General features: G+C 49.2%; 8 protein-coding genes across 8 annotated transcripts; 3 read left to right on the top strand and 5 right to left on the bottom strand.

The window, feature by feature from the left end:
• Nucleotides 1-1,655: 1,655 nt before the first annotated feature.
• Nucleotides 1,656-4,515, bottom strand: HD556DRAFT_1290941 (uncharacterized protein). Its single transcript, XM_041299387.1, has 13 exons — nt 4,379-4,515; nt 4,175-4,329; nt 4,103-4,124; nt 4,031-4,050; nt 3,904-3,962; nt 3,648-3,854; nt 3,458-3,589; nt 2,838-3,400; nt 2,632-2,787; nt 2,440-2,567; nt 2,262-2,389; nt 2,079-2,208; nt 1,656-2,018 (listed from the first exon to the last, which is right to left on the bottom strand). Exons 1-13 carry the CDS (start codon nt 4,420-4,422, stop codon nt 2,002-2,004), a joined length of 1,761 nt encoding a protein of 586 aa, XP_041161335.1. The 5' UTR covers nt 4,423-4,515; the 3' UTR covers nt 1,656-2,001.
• On the top strand, nt 4,516-6,116 carry HD556DRAFT_1365477 (SURF4 family-domain-containing protein). The gene is made up of 7 exons (XM_041302768.1): nt 4,516-4,928; nt 4,985-5,039; nt 5,093-5,334; nt 5,396-5,638; nt 5,688-5,710; nt 5,765-5,806; nt 5,861-6,116. The coding sequence occupies exons 1-7, from the start codon at nt 4,636-4,638 to the stop codon at nt 5,896-5,898; spliced, it is 936 nt and encodes a 311-aa protein (XP_041161336.1). The 5' UTR covers nt 4,516-4,635; the 3' UTR covers nt 5,899-6,116.
• HD556DRAFT_1290950 (WD40-repeat-containing domain protein) lies at nt 6,117-8,929 on the bottom strand. The gene is made up of 4 exons (XM_041299388.1): nt 8,564-8,929; nt 7,537-8,510; nt 6,790-7,427; nt 6,117-6,686 (listed from the first exon to the last, which is right to left on the bottom strand). The coding sequence occupies exons 1-4, from the start codon at nt 8,876-8,878 to the stop codon at nt 6,193-6,195; spliced, it is 2,421 nt and encodes an 806-aa protein (XP_041161337.1). The 5' UTR covers nt 8,879-8,929; the 3' UTR covers nt 6,117-6,192.
• Nucleotides 8,930-9,060: 131 nt separating this feature from the next.
• On the top strand, nt 9,061-9,556 carry HD556DRAFT_1235713 (uncharacterized protein; the record flags this gene model as incomplete). Its single annotated transcript, XM_041297768.1, has 3 exons — nt 9,061-9,132; nt 9,184-9,222; nt 9,284-9,556. Coding segments are annotated over 3 exons (384 nt in total), but the record flags the coding sequence as incomplete, so codon positions are not given.
• A 4,968-nt stretch (nt 9,557-14,524) lies between these two features.
• HD556DRAFT_1235612 (uncharacterized protein) lies at nt 14,525-14,797 on the bottom strand (the record flags this gene model as incomplete). Its single annotated transcript, XM_041297764.1, has 1 exon — nt 14,525-14,797. A coding segment is annotated over one exon (273 nt), but the record flags the coding sequence as incomplete, so codon positions are not given.
• Nucleotides 14,798-14,886: 89 nt separating this feature from the next.
• On the bottom strand, nt 14,887-16,689 carry HD556DRAFT_1442324 (uncharacterized protein; the record flags this gene model as incomplete). Its single annotated transcript, XM_041306443.1, has 1 exon — nt 14,887-16,689. The coding sequence occupies one exon, from the start codon at nt 16,687-16,689 to the stop codon at nt 14,887-14,889; it is 1,803 nt and encodes a 600-aa protein (XP_041161340.1).
• A 349-nt stretch (nt 16,690-17,038) lies between these two features.
• On the top strand, nt 17,039-18,321 carry HD556DRAFT_388444 (uncharacterized protein). Its single transcript, XM_041310458.1, has 5 exons — nt 17,039-17,102; nt 17,172-17,504; nt 17,561-17,578; nt 17,639-17,816; nt 17,875-18,321. Exons 2-5 carry the CDS (start codon nt 17,340-17,342, stop codon nt 18,054-18,056), a joined length of 543 nt encoding a protein of 180 aa, XP_041161341.1. The 5' UTR covers nt 17,039-17,102; nt 17,172-17,339; the 3' UTR covers nt 18,057-18,321.
• Nucleotides 18,321-20,475, bottom strand: HD556DRAFT_388418 (uncharacterized protein). The gene is made up of 2 exons (XM_041310457.1): nt 19,825-20,475; nt 18,321-19,758 (listed from the first exon to the last, which is right to left on the bottom strand). Exons 1-2 carry the CDS (start codon nt 20,351-20,353, stop codon nt 18,587-18,589), a joined length of 1,701 nt encoding a protein of 566 aa, XP_041161342.1. The 5' UTR covers nt 20,354-20,475; the 3' UTR covers nt 18,321-18,586.
• Nucleotides 20,476-21,563: the final 1,088 nt, after the last annotated feature.

A 21,563-nucleotide genomic window follows, 5' to 3' on the forward strand; every position in this document is an offset into this window, starting at 1 on the left:
CAAAACCTTTATGCCCGAACACTAATAAATTTCTAGCATAACAGTCTAGTCGACATCAAAACACACTCCACGATGTAAGTTACATTTCAAAGATATCTGATTCGTTCTGCATAGAGTTCATTGATGGCCAGATGGCGCACATTCGCCAGAAGAGCCTGGGATTGGTCCATCAGAACCGGTTTCGCTTTAAAGTTGCAAAATCCTAACAAGGTTTGATTCAAGAACTGGACACTGCGGTGTGCTCACCATCATGATGACGGTATCCTATGATCATTACGATTGGCGCCATGACATACCAAAACTTTTCGACACAAGGACTTACCATTGTAGCTAAGCAATGTCGCCCATGCACATTTGAAAAGCCTCATTCAAAAGCCATGCAGGTAATCACCGTCCATGGATCTCATATCACTAGGGATCAACGGGCGGTTGTTTGAAACCACATTTAGACGTGAGCGCAGCTCCAAGTGGCCATACTGAATCTAGGAGGAACTCGGATAAAGCCTAATTCACTCGTATGACAAGTTCACTTCCTCCGAGTCATGCTGACTTTGGCCCAGTCACATGTGCTCTAGCCAGCTCAATCTGGAATCGTATCTCTAACTTAGTAGGGGCCGGCAACGATGATCGACGGGCTTTTTGTCAACATACAGTTTTAACGTGTACGCCCACTGCGTTGAAGCCGAACTTCCCCTTTCGTGCTGTCAGCAGGGGGCCTGCGTTACTCAGTGGACATTGTCGGTGAAGGAGAACACTTCCCACCTTCGAAGTTATAATTGATCGCATCTTCACAGTACGTGCTGATGAAGTTCTAGATCTTCTGAGAAGGCATAGAGAGAGAAAAAAGGGTTTCAGATGGCAATGCCCGACGCGCCTTGCTAGTTGTCATGGTGTGGTGGCAGGCGTCTATAGGATGAGTGCGTCTGAATAGCGGCACAGAACCTTTCAGGCATGTCGGATGCCGATGTCCATTGTTTGAGTCACCCGTCAAATTGTTATGAGCATTTTGGAAAACAAAGAAACTGCGGTCAATGAACTGAGCCGAAGGGTCAAGCCATTATGAATACAAGGCAAATTGAAACTGAAACCGAGGCACTGAACACGAAGATCACCCGAAAATTGAACGGTTGCTTGGGAAAGTCTGCAGGGCAAACTTAGTCTAGACACGGCTGGTTCCGTGCGGACAAACACCCCGGGCCCATTGCAACAGCCTAGGCTAGGGGTAATAGCGTAGCTCGCTGCGTACTTGCGCCGCGAAGGTTTGGCCTTCAGCTCCGTGGCAACGCTGGCACCACAAGCATATTGCAGGGGAGGTGAGCGGGGAAGTCCGAGTCCAATCCGTCGTTTGTTACTTACACGTAGACTTAAGGTTTCACAATGTCACTTTGAACTGCGTGGAAGTGATTGACAATAGATCGGCGCTTAGAATATTGAATTCCGCGGCAGGTTACTGGCACCTCTCCGCGTTGCGGCAATGTGTGCACAGTCAGGCAAGTAGTACAATCCGTTATATATCAATGGGCGAAGGTGAGCTGAGGGGGGCTGGGTGCAGCATGTTCATCAATTCGCTCATGCCTAGCGGATTTTTCCGTCTGGGTTCGTAATACTTCGTATTTGATGGTCATTAGTACAGCCTGCATTCCGGGAACTTGGATCGTCACGAACAAGGACACAATCATCAGCGAGCAAAGCCCGAGGATCACAAGCGCGGTGAAGGCACCCCCACGGACACCTCAGCGGAGCCGTAGGCTCGTTTTTGTGGCGTAGACTGTATACGGCACGTCTATCTCGTCGGGTATGATAACACAAGATGAGTCCGCGCCTGCGCCATTGTTAATTTCGCTCTCTCCCGGTTGGCTGTTGTGGTAAAAGGTTGATACGCATTTGATTAAGGTCATATTTCAAATCTCAAGAGCCAATAGTTATCCACATTAACATCAGACATGGGTATAAGAGATACTGGGTGGGAGTGACAACGGGTTTGTAGCAACTGGAAGCCGGTTAATTCACGAGATGATCTTGGAAAAAAAAAAACATCGTCAAGCACGAATACGCCCAAACGACTACAATGTACACACCTGGCAAAGGCAGCACGACCGGGACATAGTCGGGAATCTCTGCGTAATGTTGTCGATCACGGAAAAGATAACGTACGCGAAGCGATTTTGGGGATGTAGGGGCGGGATCGTAGAAACCTTGAATACCGGCCTGTGACATGACACGTGAACCAAAATTCGAGGAGAAGATATGAGCGTGACTACCTTTGTGCGATGACCGGGGATATGAACCTGACTGTTGTACACCAAAGCTTGTACAGGCACAGTTACATCTATCGTAAGGTTCTCGGCGTCCGGTTCGGGTCCGTACGTCGCACTCAAGATGACAAGGCCTTTGACTCAACGTGAGAACCACGTGCCCGGATATGTAGAAATGTCGTACCTCCTCTGGACCTCTCCGTCTGCATGTGACGTTTGGCAGTGTCGCTCAACAACCCCACGGTATCATCAATCCGCCTCTTTAGCTGAGTTTTTTCCTCTTTGAGGAGGCGCTCTGCCTTGCGGAAATATCTTTTTAATTAAAAAAACGAAAACGTTAATCTGACAATCGAAGAAAGTTGGAGATAAGACTGACAATGTCCGTTGTAACTGCCTACGAGGCTTCAAAACAAAATGATATCCGAGGAGGAGAACTGTTGAAGGCAAAACAGCCGAAAAGAACTCCAATGTTTGATTTCTTACGGTGGACAAAGTTATTGGCAATATCCACTTCTGATGGAGATATTCCAACCTGATATCAACGCGTGAGTCAGGAGAATATTTGAGGACGAAGTGGCGCACTCAAAGCGCATGATTAACCCCTTGGTGCTCACACCAAAGCTAGTTGATATAGCAGCATTCGTGTTAGTCCATGTTGCAGTGACCAAATAAGCCATTTGCCGAAACCCAATCTCTAGGCCTGCCTTGAACCTCAGCGATAGTTCGAAAAACCAGATAGACCATTCGGTCCTGATACACGAGTTGAGGCCAGATAACTGTAACCCACACGACCAAGCCCGCAGTCCAACCCCAAAACCACTGGCGGAGCCAGGCTTATTTGTGAAGTCGGCGTTCATACGGTCCGTACAGTGAACGTAATTTTCAGAAGACGAGAAGTCAAATGGCTGAGGGGAGTGTATATCAAATTCAAAGCTTCCCATGGACAATGGAGAGAATGTCCACGCCACAGAGCCCACCGTTGAAGCATGTCGGAAGAGTCGACGACTGAAGGAAACGGTACTAGCCGGAGGGAGAAGGTTCCAGAAAGCAGGAATGAAATGCACACGGCAATTTAGGGTATTGTCATTATCTTCGTAGCTCGCTTTTGCGACAACGAGGTGAGGGTCTAAGAAATGTGCTGTAGCCTTTTCAGATGACGATCATTCCATGAGTAATAAGTCTGATGTAATAATAAGACATACCTCCAAAGCGAGCCGAGGAGAAAATTGATGGCGTATCGTGCCCATGAGGTTATTTCTACTCAGCAAGTCATTTCGAGAGCCTAGTCCCAGGTGACTTGTAAATTTGAGATTAGTCTTTTCATTCAACACTTTCTGCACGATTTGGAGCGGATATGAATGTCAGGTGGGAACGAAAAGGTATGGAGCTCACCGTAACGGAGTGACGAATGGCAAATTGAGAGACCCAGACTCCACGGAAGCGGGTGAGGATGCCTCTCGAATCATAATCTAGGTCATCATCGCGTGCGAATAACGTCGATGCGTCAATTCCACACGTCACAGTGCCTCTTGGCCGAATGAGGTGATCAAACACTTCTTGACTACGATCGATCCTCCAACGTCGAAGATGCGCACGTATCTGTCAAGAGGAGTAAGTCAGCATTGCATGCTGAGCGAAAATGCCGCACTTGTTCAACACTCTGAGACCGCAACTCTGTTGGCCACGGGTTTTTTAAAGCATCTTCGCCTAGTGCCGATAAGGAAATATATGGTTATGTGAAGTATGCCCCGAGGATAGAATGCGGATGTGCTTACCTAGGAAATCATACACTTCCCTATTACAGTAAGACCGCATGCAAAGAACGGTGTGTTACAACAAAAACTCACCGAAGAAAAGGGTCTGACAAAACTTTAAAGTGTTGTCAGATATTGCATTGGAACTGGACTAAAGACTTTCACCTTCGTAAGCCTTCTGAATTTCAAGGAATTCCACAGCTGCAGTGTCCTTTGTCCGTTCCCCGCGTTGCTTATCGGGGTGAAAAATTACAGACAATGCTCTGTAGCGTTCCCGTATTTCGTTTGCGGAAGCGGTCGTTGGCACGTTTAACACTGAACTTTTTGATACGGTCAGTAGCGGCTCTGGACGCTATGCGAACGACGTACTAAAAGTATTCATTTCGCACCGGGTCTACGCGTGATTTGTTCATGCTGGCTCCCCAAAAAAATTTGCGCGTACGTGGTACCAATGTCGACAATGTTAATGACCAACCACGAGTTTCAACGACAAATTCTCGGTTCCCCCTATGATGCAAAAAAGCTTAATCGGCTTTCGGGTAACAAAATTCCCACGAGACGTGAATCGCCACGTCGGTTGTTAGTTGGCACGAAGCTTAACTTCCTCCTCGTCTCCATCGTTCACCATGACCTCCCGCATAAACATTGGTCGTCCAGCTTCAACAAGCTATCATAGCCCAGATCCCCATGGATTCGCAAACTCACAACCTTCTACAGGTTACAGAGCAGCTAACCCAGACCATCCTCTCGAAAGGATTCGAGCAGTTGCTAAACAAGTCGAAGACGCTATCGAGATATATTCTCAGCCCTTGAAACCTCATTTACCTACTATTGGCCGGTTCTTGATCATCGTCACGTTCTATGAGGATGCTCTGAGGATTATGACACAGTGGAATGATCAGCTTTGGTACCTCCAAACGTCAGTTACAGCTATGGCATAGCAGGAGATGTTTGTTCAAATTTCATTGGTTACAGACATAGGCATTTCTACCCAGGAATCTCCCACATCTTCCTACTGCTCAATGTCATCGTAAGCCCTCGTTCTAAGTCTTGCAATTTCTGGATTTAATTCACTCGTCGTAGACAATGCTTGTCGCTTCCTCAGCCGTCATCATGAAAAGGCACACAGAATATGCGGTCATCGGTCTCCTCAGCGTAGTTGTCATTCAAGGCTTCGGATATGGCCTGATGTTCGACCTCACTTTCTTCCTTCGTAACTTGAGCGTCATAGGCGGTCTCATCATGGTGTTTAGCGAAACCATGATCAACAAAAAGAAAAGCTTTGCCGGTATCCCGTCTATGAGTGAAACAGACCGCAAGAAATAGTGCGCATTCTTCCCCCACCCTTCTCTCGCAACTCACTTATTTATTTCCCCGCCATTGTAGCTTCCTCCTAGCAGGTCGCGTCCTCCTCATCTTCCTCTTCTTTGGCTTCATTATCCAAGGAAAATGGAGTATAGGCCGCGTATTCGTGTCCCTCTTCGGTCTCGCAGCATGCACGATGGTAGCTATTGGCTTCAAAGCAAAATGGTCTGCGACCTTCCTCGTCATCCTACTCAGTGTCTTCAACGTCTTTGCGAACAACTGGTGGAGCGTTCATAGTGCGCATCCTCAGCGTGATTTTCTTAAGTACGTGTGTGAGTTATATATTAGGGCATGTGCTGACGTGCTTTGCTAGGTACGATTTCTTCCAGACGCTCTGTAAGCCACTATTTCTTGCCATCACACACAGTATTCAAACATAATAAATCACAGCTATCGTCGGAGGTCTCATCCTTCTCGTGAATATTGGACCCGGTACGTCAATCTCACTCTCCCTACTTCGTTCGTTCGTGACTGACGCCCTTACAGGTGGTCTCTCGGTAGACGAGAAGAAAAAGACATACTAGAGCAAAGACTCTTTGTTTTCTTTATTGGCACCATAACAACAGTATTATCGTTATCCCGCAGAAGATGCCTAGGATCGCTTGAATGCCTGTCGTGTCGGACGCCTCGGTACTCATACATAATACATATATCCCATATCGCATTGTCAATAACTATGGCATAGTCGATTTGTCATCACCGCATAGAGATACCAGTCCTCATCAAAGTTTTTTGCACGTATAGATGAGTGTGACGTGAGGGTGTGCGATTTCTGGCGTGTAGGTAACACCTCGAGTCAAAAACCAAATGTCAGACTGCTACCCTAACTGCCTGAATACATTCTTGCTCCCACTCCTCATTCCCTTTCTTCGCTGCTTCCTCCCCGTCCGTTCATTCTCACTCAACACAGCCGTCCCATCCCCATCCCCACCCCCACGCTCCATACCAGCTCCAAACACCTCCACGCCCTTCCTCGTACTTCTGTCTTTTCTGCTCCCCCTGTCTCTTGAGGTGTCTTTTGTGGAAGAAGGGACCCAGCTCATTTCAAACCCTCCTTTATCTCCCTTCGCTGCGGCGTGGGGTGTCGTAGTGTGAGAGGAACCACGTGTAGGTGCATTCCTCCGCTGTCCAAACGTAGCAGTCTTATTATCTGTCTTCCTAACGCTCGTACTAGTTTCAGTGTGTGGAACGAGAGGGACGAAGTTGATGTTGGCATTGGATTGTCTGTTGTGTTGGCGCGTCCGCGCATATGCTTGGTGTGCGCGTTCATTCTTTTGGCCTGGACGCACACGCGGGTCAAATTTGTTGAGTTCTGGGAGGTTATGTGAGTACGCGATCGTGAGTTTTAAGTAGACAACGGTGGGTGAAGTTGGACGTTGGAAGGAAGATGATTAGAAACGAAACCAGAAACTCACCACCAGCATCACTACTATCATCACTATCACCGCCCTCGCTCTCACTCTCATCCTCACTGATCCCAGCAGACGAAGCCCTCTCGCTCTCCTCTTCCTCCTCCTCAACAGCAGTCTTCCCTCTTGGCTTCTGCTTAGAACCCGAAGCTGAAGGATGCAAAAGCGCATACTCTCTTGTCGTTTCGTCCACTGCGAATTCGGGGTTCAGGAACAAGTCTTTGAAACGGGGGTCGTTGAGGAGGGTTGGTTTTTCGAGTTCGGTTGGAGTTTGTTCTGCCTCATCATCATCGGCACCAACATCAACATCCATAGCCTCTTCATCCTCCCCACCCTTCGCACCCCTTCTCTTCTTCCTCTCCTCCTTCTTCCTCTCCTTCTCAAGCCCCTTCTCAATCCTCTCCGCCAACGCTTTATTAACCTTGACTTCCTCATTTCCAGCCCCAGCACCAGTACCCTTCTTCGTACGTATCCTCGTTTCCGCCATCTTCTCCATCCGCTCCTTGACGAGTTTCTCACGATGCTCAGCATATGCGAAAGGGTTAGCAATAACGCGTGCGGTGTCGTAGAGGTGGAGGGACAGGAAGTAGCCGTGCATGTAGGGTTTGAGAGCGGGGGTTCCTATTAGGTGGTCGAGGCCAAGTCTGCGGGGGGTGCGTGAGTTGTGAGTCTGGGGTGAATGGGGAATGCAGCGCAGGATCAAGAGGAAATATAATAGCAAACACAACAACAAAACACAAAACAACAACGCACGTCTTCAGCTCACTCCTCTCTACAAACTTGAAATCCTCATACGCGGTCCTGGTCGTAGAATCTTCCATCTCTTCCGTGACATTTTCCAGAAAACCAGCCCAGCGTGGTGCAGGACCAAGCGCAGGGACATAATATGTGCCCATTTGAATCCCTTCGTTTGCAGTTAGGAAGAGGCCACTGCCTGGGACGTGGTGGATGTGATTGAGGTCGTTTGCGGGTGTTATGGATACGAAGTTGGATGACGGCTGTTGTGCGTCGGTGTTAGTGTCGTCATCAGCATTAGTGCTATCGAGTAAGTAAGACGGGCTCACGGAATTACGATCCCATATTTTGACGACTTTTTTATCTGCGCTCATTACCATACCGTCCCCTGCGAGTCGACCGCCTTCTATCCATGTTAGATTGCGTATTGGGAGGCCGTAGCCTTGGTCTTTTAGTGCGAAGTGCCGGTTGGATCGGATATCGTACAGGAGGGTGTGTCCTGTGGATGTTCCTACAGCGTATGATAGACCGTCTGATCGAGAAGCGAGAGCTGTGATGCCTATACTGAGTGTGTCGATGTCATCGACGCCTGGCATGGTACTCCGTGTTGTTGGACGTAGTAATCGATTGTTCGGTGCTCGAAGCACACCGACGGATGATCTGGAGCGAAGGTCCCAGAATTGAACTGTCCCGTTCCCATCGATGCCGAATGCAAGGAGGTTATGCACGGGGTTGATGTCAATACAGTTTACGCCTTGAATGTCGTCGTCTTGAAGAACTAGGGGACTGAGAAAACGCCCCTGTTCGAGGTTGAGTCGATATATCTCGTTTCCTGAAGCTGAGAAGAGCGCGGTGCATGATGGAAAGTGATATGCCAGTGACCGACCGAAGCGCGGTATGCGAGTCCTATAATGAAATCCTCCCTGAGTGTGCAGCTCGATAGTACGATCATTCTGCAAGTGCATGATTTTTGTCCAATCATCCGATAAAATCTTGAACCCAAATCGTCGTGAGCTTGCATGAGGATGAGGAATATGAGACTGACTATGAAATCGACGTTCTCTGCATCTGAATGTCTCTCGAATTTTAGATTGAGCTCGTCTAGATCCCAGACCCTTGTCTGAGGTTTGTAGGTGCCAGTAGCTATGGCATGATGACCATCTCTTGTTGTTTTGATTTTGTTGCTGGCCTCAGGGAATTCGAATCCTTGGATGAGCTCGATAGCACCTTGGACATATTCTTTTGAGACTCGCTTTCCTTTTCCTTTTCCTTTCGCTGCTCGTTTTTTGATAAGCCAATCTGGAATAGACGATGATGAGCCCGCTACTGCGCCATTGACAGTATAAACTTTCACGTCCATCCTAGCTGCACCAACTTGAAAAAAAGAAAATGCAAGTATATGAGAGCGTCCTAATTTAGATATGTCAGACTCAGAACGGTCTTTCTCAGTAATTCCCTTACATAAACCGCATCTCCATGCCAGACCAAAGTGAGTAGTTTCTATGTTTATTTTCCTGAACGGCTGATGTTTGAATCCAAGCAGATCAATCACAATACGCAGCGGCAGCGCACGTTCCACTCATAAAGTCACCAGGTCTTCGAGTTCCTCCACCTGTACGATTCGGAAGCACGTCCTCCTTGGCGACTACACTGACTTGCTCTCAGGTACATCTACCACCAGACATCCACCCTCTCCCGGATAGCGTCATTCCATACGCACGTACCTCTAACTCTCAAACAATCTCACTGACTGACAAGCTCGTAGTTCGTCTATCCATACACACTAGAACCTCACATCCTCACAGTCGAGTCTTCTCGGCGCATGACACTCGCGGCACATACTGCGAGAAGGGAGGCATATCTTCGAGCAAGAGAGGATGAGCGTGAATGGCGGAGAAAGGAGGCACTCAGGCGTGTCGCACCGGGTTTTGATCCTGCGGCGACCCTTGTGCCTGTTCGTGCCGAAACTGGTGAGGTCAAGACGGATGTGATGGATCAGCTTGTGGACCAGCTTGCTAGGATGGAGAATGGCAGTTGAGTTGCTGGGAATATTAGGTCTTTCGTCGAAAGGGACACTTTGACTCAGGTCACCGTGCTTTGTGATTGAAACACTCTTTAAGGTCTTGTAATCTAATTTTTCTTCTAATTTCATTCGAGTATTGGATGCGACCACTCGTCCTTCCAAACTCACGGATCAGCATAACATTCACTTATCTCCAGCATTGATCATAGTAATCGAAAGGTACATGCTGGTCTCCCTGGCTTGTATACTTTCTGCTTCCGCACTTGGACTTCACCATTTCTTCCTCTGGTTCCGAGACACTGGCACTGTGATACCAGGGGGCAAATTACGATCCACCAAGATCCTCAAGCTTGTCACTGGCTACAGTTTCCAACTGCTTCACAGCATTGGCGACCCCCCCTCCCTACTTTAAATTTTGTGAGTATCTCCAGTCTTTCGAGAACGTGATCCAAATTTCTGACGAGCCGCTCGAGACCAGATTTTGAAGTAACCTCAGACTGCATATACTTCTTTGCGCCTTCCGACATGGGTCTATGTGCTCTCATCATTTTCCACCCCTGTCAATCTGTGATAGAAGCGAACGATATGACCGACATCTGTTCAGGTGCGATTCAGAGGAGGATACAAGCTATGTATTAGGGATGCATAATTCGCGGCACTCTACAATCATGCTAATACACCAATCTATATGGCAATCTCCAGACAAATGGGGGTACTAGTTGGTCATAACACAAGTCACAGTCAACAATGGAAGATGCTATCAGAACTATCATCGACGGGTGTTTTACTTTGTCGCGGACGAACCACAGAATTGGTAGCGGGGGAGAACTTGGTCAAAATCATATCACGTAGTCTCGCATCTTCAATGGCATCGATCGAGGCTATGTCCTCTCGAGCACTGATTATTGCGAAGAGCGGCAAGACGTAAATGGTGAGGGATGTTACTGTCCATGGAGGTGTTGGGCCTCTCAACGAACAGATGTTATTTGGCGGGGCTGCAGCTCACTCCCATGCTGCGTGGCAGAAGGATGTCATACGCCGTTTTGGGTCGTCGCAATAAATGCGAGGCACTCCACCAATTTTTTTTTTTTTTTTCCTATTTTTGTCTTCTTGGGGCAGCGCCCGATGTAGACAGTACATGCTATATACTATTGACTAGAATCATATTGGACATTGGTATAATTATGGACCATTGGCTCGCACCCCGTATGAGGGTTTGGGGTGATGGAGCGTTGAAAGCCAACCTAAGGCTAACGGGGAGGGGTGTTTGCGCGGGTACACTAGGTTTTCGCGGGAGGGGGGTCTTGATGGTGATGCCTAGTGCGGAGGATCTAGATGTGCGCTGGGAACGAGATGGCTCAGTTCCTTGGTCTAGTCTGCGGATGACACGTCGCCGAATGCGCGCTCTAAACGTCTGGTGGCTGCGATGTACTTGAAGAGGTCCGAGGTGTGTTTGACATTGTTTAGGAGACTTCGGATGTGGTATGCTCTGTTGGGTACTGATCTTCGTAGTGCGTCACGTTGCGCTCGGTATGCTGGGCAGGTCATGATGAAGTGGTGTACCGTCTCTTCTTTGGTTTCGCATGCTGGGCATAAAGGTGAGTCTGCGCTGCTTATACAATGGAGGTGCTTGTTGAGTGGGGCATGACCCGTTCTCAGCTGCATCAAGAGGCTTGCTTGTCTTCGTGGCAGGCTTGCGACCAGTTTCTGGTAATGGTTCGACGGGATTCCATCGTCGATCTTCTTGAGTAGGGGGTAGCGGGGTGAGTCTAGCATAATGGTTCGGCCCTCTTTCTTCAGTTGATCATAGCGGTGTTGTTTCAGTGCAGACTTGCTGCATGGGAGATGGGCGACGGTGGTGGGTTTGTTGCGGCTGTGCTTGCGCAGGCAGTTTGGGAGGAGGGGCGGTGCGCTGGAGAGTCCTCCTGCTGCCTTTTTCGCTTCCGTGTCAGCCATCTCATTCCCTTCTATTTCTGCGTGCCCTGGGGTCCATCTGACTGTTATGTTGTCTTCGTCGCGTCTGATCAGCGCCCGCTCTAGGGTTCTGTGGAACATGTCCATGAGGTAGTGGCCAGGGTTGGTCGAGAAGGATTGCGTTGCTAATATCGCTGCTTGGTTGTCTACGCCTAGCACTGCCGTTGGTCTTCCCGGTTCTCTGCGTAGGAGTTCTGCTCCCAGTATCATTCCTACAATCTCTGCCTCGTAGACCGTGTGGTGCTTTGTTGTTCCTAGGTGGAAGTGTAGGAACTTCGGGTCTTTCCCCTCTCTTGTGAGCACCGCTGCTGCTCCCACTCCTCCATCTATCGCTGATCCGTCCGAGTAGATTCGTACCTCCTCTTCTGCCCCTTCGTCTGCCATGCGTGCCTCAATCTTCGACAGAGCGATCTCTATCTTCACGTCTGGGTCGCATTTGGGATTGTGGCGTACTGCGTCCACCTTTTCCATGGTTCTTGGGTCTATGTCGAATTCGCGTAGGAGCTCGTGCATGGGGGTTCTGTGGCGTTTTCTTTGGCGGGTGACTTTCCGAAGTTCTGCGTGGAGCGGGTGAGTGGAGGGGAGTGTGGACATGTGCAGTGTTGCTCGGCAGCAGACTTTGCGCAGGAGTTGCTGGAATGGTAGGAGATTAGCGTGTGCATCGAGCACGTCGGTCGCTGTGGTGCGCATTCCCCCCGTTATTAGAATTGATGCCATCCTTTGCACTCTTGCCATCTTCGCCGCGAAGCCTCTCACTCCTCTTCCTTTGTTCTTTTTCCCCTTTCCCTTCCTTGCTAGGCCTGCTCCCCACACATCTATTGCGTACAGCATCTTTGGTACCACCACTCCTTCGTATAGCTTTCTCATTAATCTCCCCCTTATGCCTCTCGTTGGTTTGGCCATTCGGCCACACGCTAGTACGTACTTCGTGCCCTTTGCGAGTGCGTATGTCGCGTGTTCCTTGAAGCGGAGCTCATGGTCTATGATGACCCCCAGGAATTTGTGGGATGTTGCAGGTTCTATGCATTGTCCCTGTATTACGATGGGGATTCTGGGTGTTGGGATTGTCTTGCGTCGTTCTGTTGGGTGTGTCAGTCTAGTTCTTGATACACATAGGAGGGCTGTCTTCTCTAGTTCGAATTCAGCGTTTTGTTCTCTGCTCCAGTCCAACGCGCCTCCTTCTCTTTCCATCATGAGCTTAAGTTTTTCATTTGCTTCTGCAAACGATCGGCCTCTTGCTACTAGCGACACGTCGTCGATGAATCCTAGGGATAGAGTTCCGTCGTGTGTGTCTGCAATATCGAGAAGATCAGCATTATAGAAGATGAATACGATGACTGAAAGGGGGCATCCTTGATCGATGCCGTTTTCTACTTTGAATTCTTCTGAGCTGAAGTCGTCAAAATTGAGTGTCGTTGTGCGGTTACGGAGTCTCATTTGGTACCAGTCGATGTATTCTTGGGGGATCTTCCTCTTTCTCATGTTGTGCAGGGCACGTTCCACCACAACGCTAGGGAAGGCTGCTTTAACATCTAGAAAGAGCATGGACACATATCGATCAGTAGAGTGGGCCCAGGCATCCATTGTGAACTTAGTTAGAAGGTGTAGTGAGTCGACAGTCGAGCGTCCAGGTCTTCCTCCAAAGTGCGTTGTTGGCAGCAGGTTGTATTCCTCCGCTATCCATACTAGGTCCTCCGCCACGCAAGATGACAGTATCTTGGCCATTGTGTCTAAGAGCGTGATTGGTCTGTAGGACTTTGGGAGGGCGTAGTTCGAGCGACCGGGTTTGCGGAGGACTATTGTTGAGGATAGTTTCCAGTGCTCTGGGTAGACTTTTAGCGTGAATGTCGCTCTGAAAATGGGACCTAGCTGTGGGGTTAGGATATCTCGGGCATTGATGAATACTGAGTTGCCGACTCCGTTCGGTCCTGGTGCTTTGAATGCTGAGAGCTTCTTGATCGCTCTGTCTATCTGTGCGTTAGTGATGTTTTGGAATTCACAGGCTGGCTCAGGATATTCGAAGTTTGGGTCTACGTAGCTGTTTTCTGGGGGTTCGCGGAAGAATGTCTTGTACAGGAGCTCGCTCTTCTCCGCATTGTTCTCTGCTGGTCTTGCACCAGGTCTTCCTTCCAGTGTGGGGATACGTGAGCGCATACGGTCAGCTGGAGCGTCGGTTAAGAAGTCATGAATGTCCCAGATGTTACCTTCATTCACATTTTCCAGGTACTCCTTCCAGTGTGCTTCCTTTGTCTTCTTCTGTAGTTCGGAGAAATCGTTCCTGGCCCTGCGGTGCTCCTCATGTATTGGGTGGTCAGGTTCTTGTCGTTTTTTCTTGGCTCTTCTCGCGAGCTTCTTGAGCGCTCGGTTCGCATTGTTGAGCTCTGGTGACCACCAGCGTTTCGCGTGTGGGGAGGGCTTGCTCATTGGGACTTTCTTCTCGATGGTCGACAATATGGCGTTTTGGAGGAGGTGTAGCCTGGTATGGAACTGTTCCACCGTTGTGATCTCTGTTGGTGGGGGAAGGTCGTTAATGCGTTGCTCCAGTTCTTCTCGGAATTCGTCCCAGTCAGTAGCTCTGTAGTTGCGGCGGGGTTTTGGTTCGGTGCGCTCTGGGGTTAGATCGAGGGTGCTGATGATGGGGAAGTGGTCTGCTGATGTTGGTCTAAGTTCTTCCTCTACGTCGCAGTAGATGAAGGTATTCAGAAGGTCCGTGCTGCAAAAGACGTTGTCCGGGCGTGTGCGATTCTTGGTGTTGGAGGCTTCCAACGTGGCTATTCCTCCAGCTGGAGCCATTCGCATGTCATATTTGGTGAGGAGGTTGATGAGCGTTGCTGAGCGTTGTAGATTGGGTCCTGTGAATAGATGATGGTTAGCTGTGTCGTCCCACATGGGGTCGTGGCAATTAAAGTCTCCCATCCATATCATACTGTCTAGGGGATTATTAGTTTCAGTTAGGTTATCTATATGTTTTTCGAGCGCTTCGAGCGTTCGCATGTGTCTCCATGAATTATAAACATTGAAAATAGAGATTCTACCGAAGTCACCTCGCAGTTCGATGGCGGTGATGTTGCTGTTCTTGAATGGGATAATTTTCCATGTGTTTTTAGAGAACCTTTTGTTGACGAGGATGATGGAGTTCGTGCGTTCTGCTCCGTTGTCCCCGTGAATCGAAGGGTAGATAATGTCCCATGTTGAGGAGGATGGTGCGAGGTTGACTGGGTTCAGGTAGGGCTCTTGAATTATTGCGATGTCGTAGTTATTCGGGTTCAGGTTGTGTAGCATATGTTCATGGGCGGCCTGCGCCGTGTGGAGGTTTTGTTGCCATATTCTAAGGTTGGTGCGAGCAGGTTCATTGTTTTGGTTGTAATTATTCATGAGACAGGCATGGGTGAGAAGCTTCCTGGGATTGATGCGTTTGTCGGGTGAGTTGATCCGGGTGGCGGGGGGAATGGAGATGTGCGAGTTGGTGGGGTTCCGGGGCGTTGAGATTGGTTCGTGGGAGGGGTTCTGCTGTGATATCTGGAAGGGTCAGTGTTACCGTTGTTTTCCTGATTGGAGAAGAGGTCCGTGATCCTGGTTTGTCTTGCTCCGGGTTGGGATGGTTGCGCGGGTCCTCGTTGGTTTGGCCATCCCTGGTCGCGTGTTCTTGTCTGTGGCTGGCTTCTTGACTTGCCCTTGTTGCGTTCCACTCTCGTCCAGTTTTGGTTGTTGGGTTGGTTTCTTGCTCGTCCGTATTCTGCTTCATGGGTAGCGCTCTGAGTCCAGTGGGTGAATGGTTGTTGCTGAGTGGGTCTTGGGTTGGCTTCGCCTATGATCTCCCACGACTCTGGGTCATCCTCTGTTGGGAAGAACTTGTATCGTGCTTCTTCCGATTTACCATGCATCTTGTTGCTGCGTTCAATGAAGCAAGGGCAGTCTCTGCTCCATGACGCATGTCCTTGAAGTCCACAGTTGACGCAGTAGTGGTGTTGAGGGTCCGCTGTTCCGAAGTCGCATTCCGATGTTCGATGGTCTAGTCCGCAAGTACCGCAGGTGTCAGTTTCTTGGCTACATGTTGCTGCCATATGATCGCTGGTGAGTTGTTGGCATTTCAGGCAGCGTGTGGGCTCAGGTAATAGTTTGCGGACCGCGATCTTGCGTCCTTCGATGGTGAGTCCCAGTCGGATTGCGTGGTTGGCGCTTTCTCGGTCCTTGCATGAGAGGGTGCAGAATGCTGAGCGTTGGTTTGGGTTGCGGCGTGCTAGGGGCTTGATCCATTTCGCTTTGATGAGTGATCCTGGCTGAAGTTTGCTATTCTTTTCCGTTTCGGCGAGTGAGGTTGATGAGTCCGGGTTGAAGGTAGTCGGTACGTATTCTGCTATGATTTGAAAGGTCCTGTTCTTGATCATCGTTTCGCCTCCGAAATTTTCACTGAAATCTTGGCTAGTGCTCTGACATGAGAGCCAGGCTTTGGTGTCAGTACTGTCAACCTCGAAGATAACTCCTCCGTGACGGAGCTTTCTTGCGCTCGTGAATAGGGCTTCCTGGGGGACTTCCTTTCCTGTCGCTTTCATCCCTTCTAGGGCTTGGTTCGCCTTGCGGACAAGTTCCGCCTCTGTTAGGTCCTTTAGACCTGAGGTTACATCCATTGATTTGCGGTCTATCAGGATTTGCCTCGTTTGGGCTTCGCTACGTGCGAGAGTGCTAGAGTCAGGCTTGGGTAACCTGGCTTGTAGGGCTTTCGCATATGATTTCCCTGGGTCTCCGTTCTGTTCTACCCTCTGAGTGGATTGGGACTCGGTCGCATTAGAGGTCGTGTTCTCCACTGCTTTCTCTAACCTTGACATGGCGCTATCAATTGAATCACGCACCTCGTTTATGAAACTGTCCAGGGCCGTTATCTTTCCTTCGTGGGAGTCCGCTGCCTTCTCGAGACGTTCGATGGCGCCAGTCATATGGAAGGAGGTTGTTTCCGCTATCTTCTTTGCTTTCTGTTCATGGTCGGCTTTTCCGAGGAGGATAGCTATGGCTCTTAGCATATCTCTTTGCAGTTGCGTGACTCCTGGGGTGCTGATCGTGAATTCGAAGAGTGCGTTTACTAGGTCGTTGATGGTGGCTCCTGCTGCTGGGATGAGCATTCCTTTACTAACTAGTTCCGCTCTCGCTGTTGCAGCGTCTATGACTTTCGATGGCATTGCAGGATTACTTATGAGCTCTGGGATGGATCTGTTAGTTGGTCTTAGCAGTACGTTTTCTTTGTTTCTTGAACTCGCCCGCATGGGGGCAGGTTCGTCTTGGTTGTCCACCGGCATCTATTTGGTGGTCTTTTCCGTTCTAGTTATTAATGAGAAAGCTAGTATAGTTTATATAAAGGAGGATTGGGTTGGGGTGAGTCGTCGGGGTGACGGCGTTGGCGCCGTCGAGCGCGATGTTTAGTTTTTGTTCCGGGGTCCTAGTCGGGGTGCCACTTGGTTGGTGGCTAAGAAGCGATAGGCACTCCACCATCCAGTCCAGATCTTCTGTAAAGAGGGAGTCCTCTTTCCACCAGACCCAGCGGTGATCCCACACCTGGGCAGGGCCACGAGATACCTTGGTAGAAATTGGATAGGTTCGTGCTTACTCTGGAGCTTTTCCATACAACAGGTTTGAGCCAAACTGAGCAAACCAATATTCGCAGGCCCTTGAGCTGTTTTCATTATGCGATGGATAAACCCCATGGAGACGATTGCACCAATTTGCCAAGAGACCTTGCGTGGCAGTCTGCTGGCATATAAAAGCAAAGTGTTTTCCTAGTAATTCCTACTAAACCCTTCAGACACATTCTCATATCACATTCTCACTCACAATGCGTTTCTCTTCTGTAATTTTCCTCGCCGTTGTTATTGCTTCAGCATCATCAATATCTGCCACGCCCATTGACTCTGCCACACCCATTGAAGCTGGCACCGAGGTATGTAACACCTGGTGCTATCGTAATAGCCAATGCACGACCTGCCCTAAACAATTCTGCGTGAGTTTCAGTGGTTTGTGTCTTGGATTTGACCATATGACTAAACGACGCGGCAGGCCTTTCCTTGGTGCGGAGTGAGTCGTGTTTCTGCTTTCAGGATCGGTGCAGTATGGTTCATGGCACTGACACGTGAGTTACTAGATGGCGTAAAACCCGCTGCGTCCATCGCCACGCGCCGTTCCACGGCTTGTCTGAGCACGGCCGCTTCATCTGTCCATCATTTGTCAAAAATATATAGAACAAATACCCTCCAGCAGAATAAGCCAATAGAACTGATTCACGACACAAGAATCCCGGAAACGGAAGCAATAAGTACCAGCAACATAGTGGCATTCGCCCCCACAACAAACCTAGCTAATGCCATAACCAGAAATCCCTCATAAGCGCGAAAGCCTAAAGGTGCCGGTTTCTGGAGGCACGGAAGGAACCTGGAACCGGCACCACACGTCCAGCAGACTCCAGCCAGCTGAGCGACAAGCCTATTCTTCAAATATTGAAGTTCATTCTCTCGACTTCCGCCATTCCACCACGACATACGACCCGCTCGCATAATTTCTCCGCAATGGGCATCTGCCCCCTCGTATGCGTCTCTTTGAGTGTTTAATATTATTGCGAACACAATACTCTGTCTGGGCACTTGGTTAGGCTGCCCTGAGTGTCCTCGTTTCGAAGGGGTTTATATCGCCTTGCTTCAATTGCACCATATCTTGTCGTGGCCGAGACGCATCTGGTTTGTCCTTAGTCTTCTCGTTTCACTTACCAGGCCCATAAGCATCCCTTACTCCTACATTCGCGATTCTTGATTCTAAGCTAGTTGCCTTTGTCCGTCCAGCAGTTTATTGGTGCACATAACCGGTTCATATCTTCCTAAATAGTGATCATAATGCTGTGTCCGTTCCATTTTCACCTGTACAGTGTACTAGTGACTGACGCGAATGAGACTTCTTGTAATTATGCAGTAATGAAATATCGACCTCGCACTTCCAGACAAACTGATACGTTTAAACCCATCCAACACTAAGCATATATTTGACTTTCCCAGAGCTATACAACGAATACCACACCCTACGCCAATATTTTCATCACCCGCCACCCCTCGAAAACGTCCCAACAGGCCTCTGAATCGGCGCAATACCAGGCGAAGGTTTCAATGGTGGAAACGAAGACCTAAACCCACGCGCTGGTTCAAAAGGTGGTGCCTTGCTCGACAGCGTCGAAGTCCCAGACGCAGAACTAGTAGGAAGCATATTGCCACCATGCGACGCTGTAGAACTCGCTGAATTGGATAATATTGATACCTTCGGATGCGACAGTGACGAACTTGTAGAATGCGAAAGCCAAGAGCTGGACGAATGACAGCTCGCATACGGGTTAGCGAGTCCCAGTCCAGGAGGCGCGCCATCCCCGATTCGATATGCCGAAGTCCGTGGTTGATGTCTCCGATACTGAGGAGGAGACACAGGTTGTTGCATCTGCATTGATCTCCCAATCGTCGCATTATATGCCGCAGCCGCGTCAGCCTCCGCTTCAGCATCCTGTATCTCCCTCTCAACCTCCTTAAGCGTCTTCTCCAAATCAATCAACACCGTCCCCTCCAACTTCTCCTGCCTCGCATAAAGCCTCTCCAACCTATGCTCGACGCTCCCAATCTCATTCTTAACACCCTCCACGCGTCTTCTCCGTACTTCCTCTTTTCCCTCGCGTTCCTTACGCACTTGAGCAGCCTCCTTGTTAAGAACGTCACATCCCTCCTCTTTCTCGCGCACTTGTTTCCTCAAAGAAGGATTAGAGCCTTCAAGTTCACTTCTCCCCCTCTCAGCATCCTCTTTCCCCTCATTAGCCCTCTTCACAGCATCCTCAAGCGCCCTGATGCGCTGCCTCGCCTTACTCTCGGCAGCACTTGCTTTTTCAGAAGCCCGATTGAGAGCTTCGATCTCATTTTTGAGTACTGCGTCTGCTTTTTGACTGTCCCTGCGCGTGGATTTGAGGGTGGTGGTTAGCTCGGAGATGTGTGTCTGAAGGGACGCAAGGGTAGTTTGTAGTTTTGGGAGACGGTCTTCTTGGGTGGGTGTTGTGGAGCGAGATGTGGAGCGCGGTTGGGGATGGGTGAGAGGGGCTGAGTCAGTTGTTACAGTTGACATTGATAGGCTTTGGGATGATGATGATGCGGAGGATGATGAGGATGAGGGCGGGAGGAGAAAACTAGTACTCGTTCCTTCGTCCAACCTTCCATTCTCAATCGCACCTTCCGCATCTGCGCACAAAACCAAATCAGACTCATAAGTCCCCGCATCATCGCCAAGCAGATCAAAGCACACACCTTCAGTGACAACTTGCCTCCTAATAGAACTTGCCAATCCACCCTGTACAAGTCCCAGATCGATATCATACTGACGTCCAGGCATGAGCCCGTATATGATTATAACAGCCTCGTCTACGGGCTCGAGGAGGCGTATGAGGACGCGCTGCCATGGGGAACCGTTGACAGATACTGAGAGGCCTGCTGAGAGTGCTTCGGAGATAATTCCTCGGGTGGTGTCTCCTACGGCGTCCCCTTCTGTTTCTCCTCCAAGTTCCCCGTCGACTCCTGCCTCTAATTCTGTTTCTAGTTCTTGTTCTATCTCTGGGTTGGTGTCTGGGCTTGCATTCGCGTTTGTGGTTGCGGGTATCGAGGATTCGCGATCTATGTTCGAAACAGGTTCAGATGGTGGAGAGAGTGTTGAAGAAAGAATAAAAGTCGCTGAAACAGATGTGATTTCACGGACTGAGAGAATGAGGTGAGGCGTCCAGGGACGGATGGAGTACCATGAACTTGTGTTTGATGGTTGGTCTGTGGTATGCATCGCCATTTTCAGTTCATTCGGTAGCTTGTCGTTGTTAGTGTTGAGCTGATCGTCGTTGGCAGTGAGCTGATCGTCGACGCGCGTCGGGTCGAGGATAACTAGTACGTGATGAAGGTTTTACATAACACTAATTAGTAACTGACTCCCTTGTTGTCACTGGTTTATAATTACAATTTTCACTGATTCGTCTTGATCACAAACGCTTCAAACCGAAGAAACATCTAGTGGTGCCTTTTGACCCGAGTCAATAAGATTGTCTGGAGATATGGTATTATTCTCATAGGCAGACCTTCAAGCAACCTTCAAGGCATCATACTCCACAGACATTATAACGGTCACCTTTGACTCGTCCTTAGATTTGGCTAACATCAACAACGATAGTCTCAATATCTAGATCTAAGGGGCAGTTTGTACTACCTTAGACATGGTATTATCGTCATAGGCAGACTTTCAAAAGCGCTATGTTATGCAGAACTCAAACACATTTGTCCTTGGATTTGACTAACGTCAACAGTTCCGAGACCTACGAATGCTACTCGCATGCTAGACTGCTACACAAAAGATACCGGATCCTGCACTTGACGACTATATCACCTCCGTGACAGCGCCAGTCTGAATCCGGCGAAAGCTTTTCACCAGTGCACTGGTGAAACAGGCGCTCGAAGAAGATGTTTAGGACAAACCGGGCCCTACAGCTCAATACCCGGAGGACCCGCGATCACCGATAACTGATAGCTTGTACATGTTCGGGATTCTGGGATTCACTCGGGCCAGATGGCGGCATTGTAGTATATTGATGCGTGAGCGCTTAATTTCAAACGTTTTTTGTCTGCTGAAGTTCCGTCTGCGCTAGAACCAATGCTACTGTTTTTGGCCAGTTCTCACCTTACTGCGCCTCATCCTTTGATAGCATTGCAGATTATGGCGTTAAGCTTTTGGCCAATTCTGCTGGAACTAACATGACTACAGTTGCCTTCGAGTCGGCAGGTTGCGGCCACACTTCTCTGGTACTCTGCAGGGAACATATCCATTTGTGTTTGTCCGAATGCTTTTTGAAATTGGTTGCAGCTTCCAAATTTGATCACTCATTGAACTCTTACAGCCATGCATGTACAGTGTACAGCATTTATAAAGAAGAGCGGCCCACCTTCAAATATGCCTAGAGTAGATATATCATATCATCTACATTCGGTGCCGTCGGTCTCCAAAGCTTATC

Source organism: Suillus plorans, assembly GCF_016647745.1.
Source record: "Suillus plorans strain S12 chromosome Unknown HD556scaffold_22, whole genome shotgun sequence".
In the NCBI taxonomy this organism is placed as follows: domain Eukaryota; kingdom Fungi; phylum Basidiomycota; class Agaricomycetes; order Boletales; family Suillaceae; genus Suillus; species Suillus plorans.

Coding starts and splice junctions, on each gene's coding strand:
- HD556DRAFT_1290941 (XM_041299387.1), bottom strand. CDS start 4,422: ATGAACAAATCACGCGTAGACCCGGTGCGAAATGAATACTTTTA. Junction 4,051..4,102: donor TTGTCAGACCCTTTTCTTCG/GTGAGTTTTTGT, acceptor TTACTGTAATAG/GGAAGTGTATGATTTCCTAG. Junction 2,568..2,631: donor AGGCAGTTACAACGGACATT/GTCAGTCTTATC, acceptor TTAATTAAAAAG/ATATTTCCGCAAGGCAGAGC.
- HD556DRAFT_1365477 (XM_041302768.1), top strand. CDS start 4,636: ATGACCTCCCGCATAAACATTGGTCGTCCAGCTTCAACAAGCTATCAT. Junction 5,335..5,395: donor GAAACAGACCGCAAGAAATA/GTGCGCATTCTT, acceptor CCGCCATTGTAG/CTTCCTCCTAGCAGGTCGCG. Junction 5,711..5,764: donor CGATTTCTTCCAGACGCTCT/GTAAGCCACTAT, acceptor AATAAATCACAG/CTATCGTCGGAGGTCTCATC.
- HD556DRAFT_1290950 (XM_041299388.1), bottom strand. CDS start 8,878: ATGGACGTGAAAGTTTATACTGTCAATGGCGCAGTAGCGGGCTCATCA. Junction 8,511..8,563: donor CAGAGAACGTCGATTTCATA/GTCAGTCTCATA, acceptor TTTGGGTTCAAG/ATTTTATCGGATGATTGGAC. Junction 7,428..7,536: donor GAGAGGAGTGAGCTGAAGAC/GTGCGTTGTTGT, acceptor CACCCCCCGCAG/ACTTGGCCTCGACCACCTAA.
- HD556DRAFT_388444 (XM_041310458.1), top strand. CDS start 17,340: ATGCGTTTCTCTTCTGTAATTTTCCTCGCCGTTGTTATTGCTTCAGCA. Junction 17,817..17,874: donor CCCGGAAACGGAAGCAATAA/GTACCAGCAACA, acceptor TGCCATAACCAG/AAATCCCTCATAAGCGCGAA.
- HD556DRAFT_388418 (XM_041310457.1), bottom strand. CDS start 20,353: ATGGCGATGCATACCACAGACCAACCATCAAACACAAGTTCATGGTAC. Junction 19,759..19,824: donor GAGGCAAGTTGTCACTGAAG/GTGTGTGCTTTG, acceptor TTTTGTGCGCAG/ATGCGGAAGGTGCGATTGAG.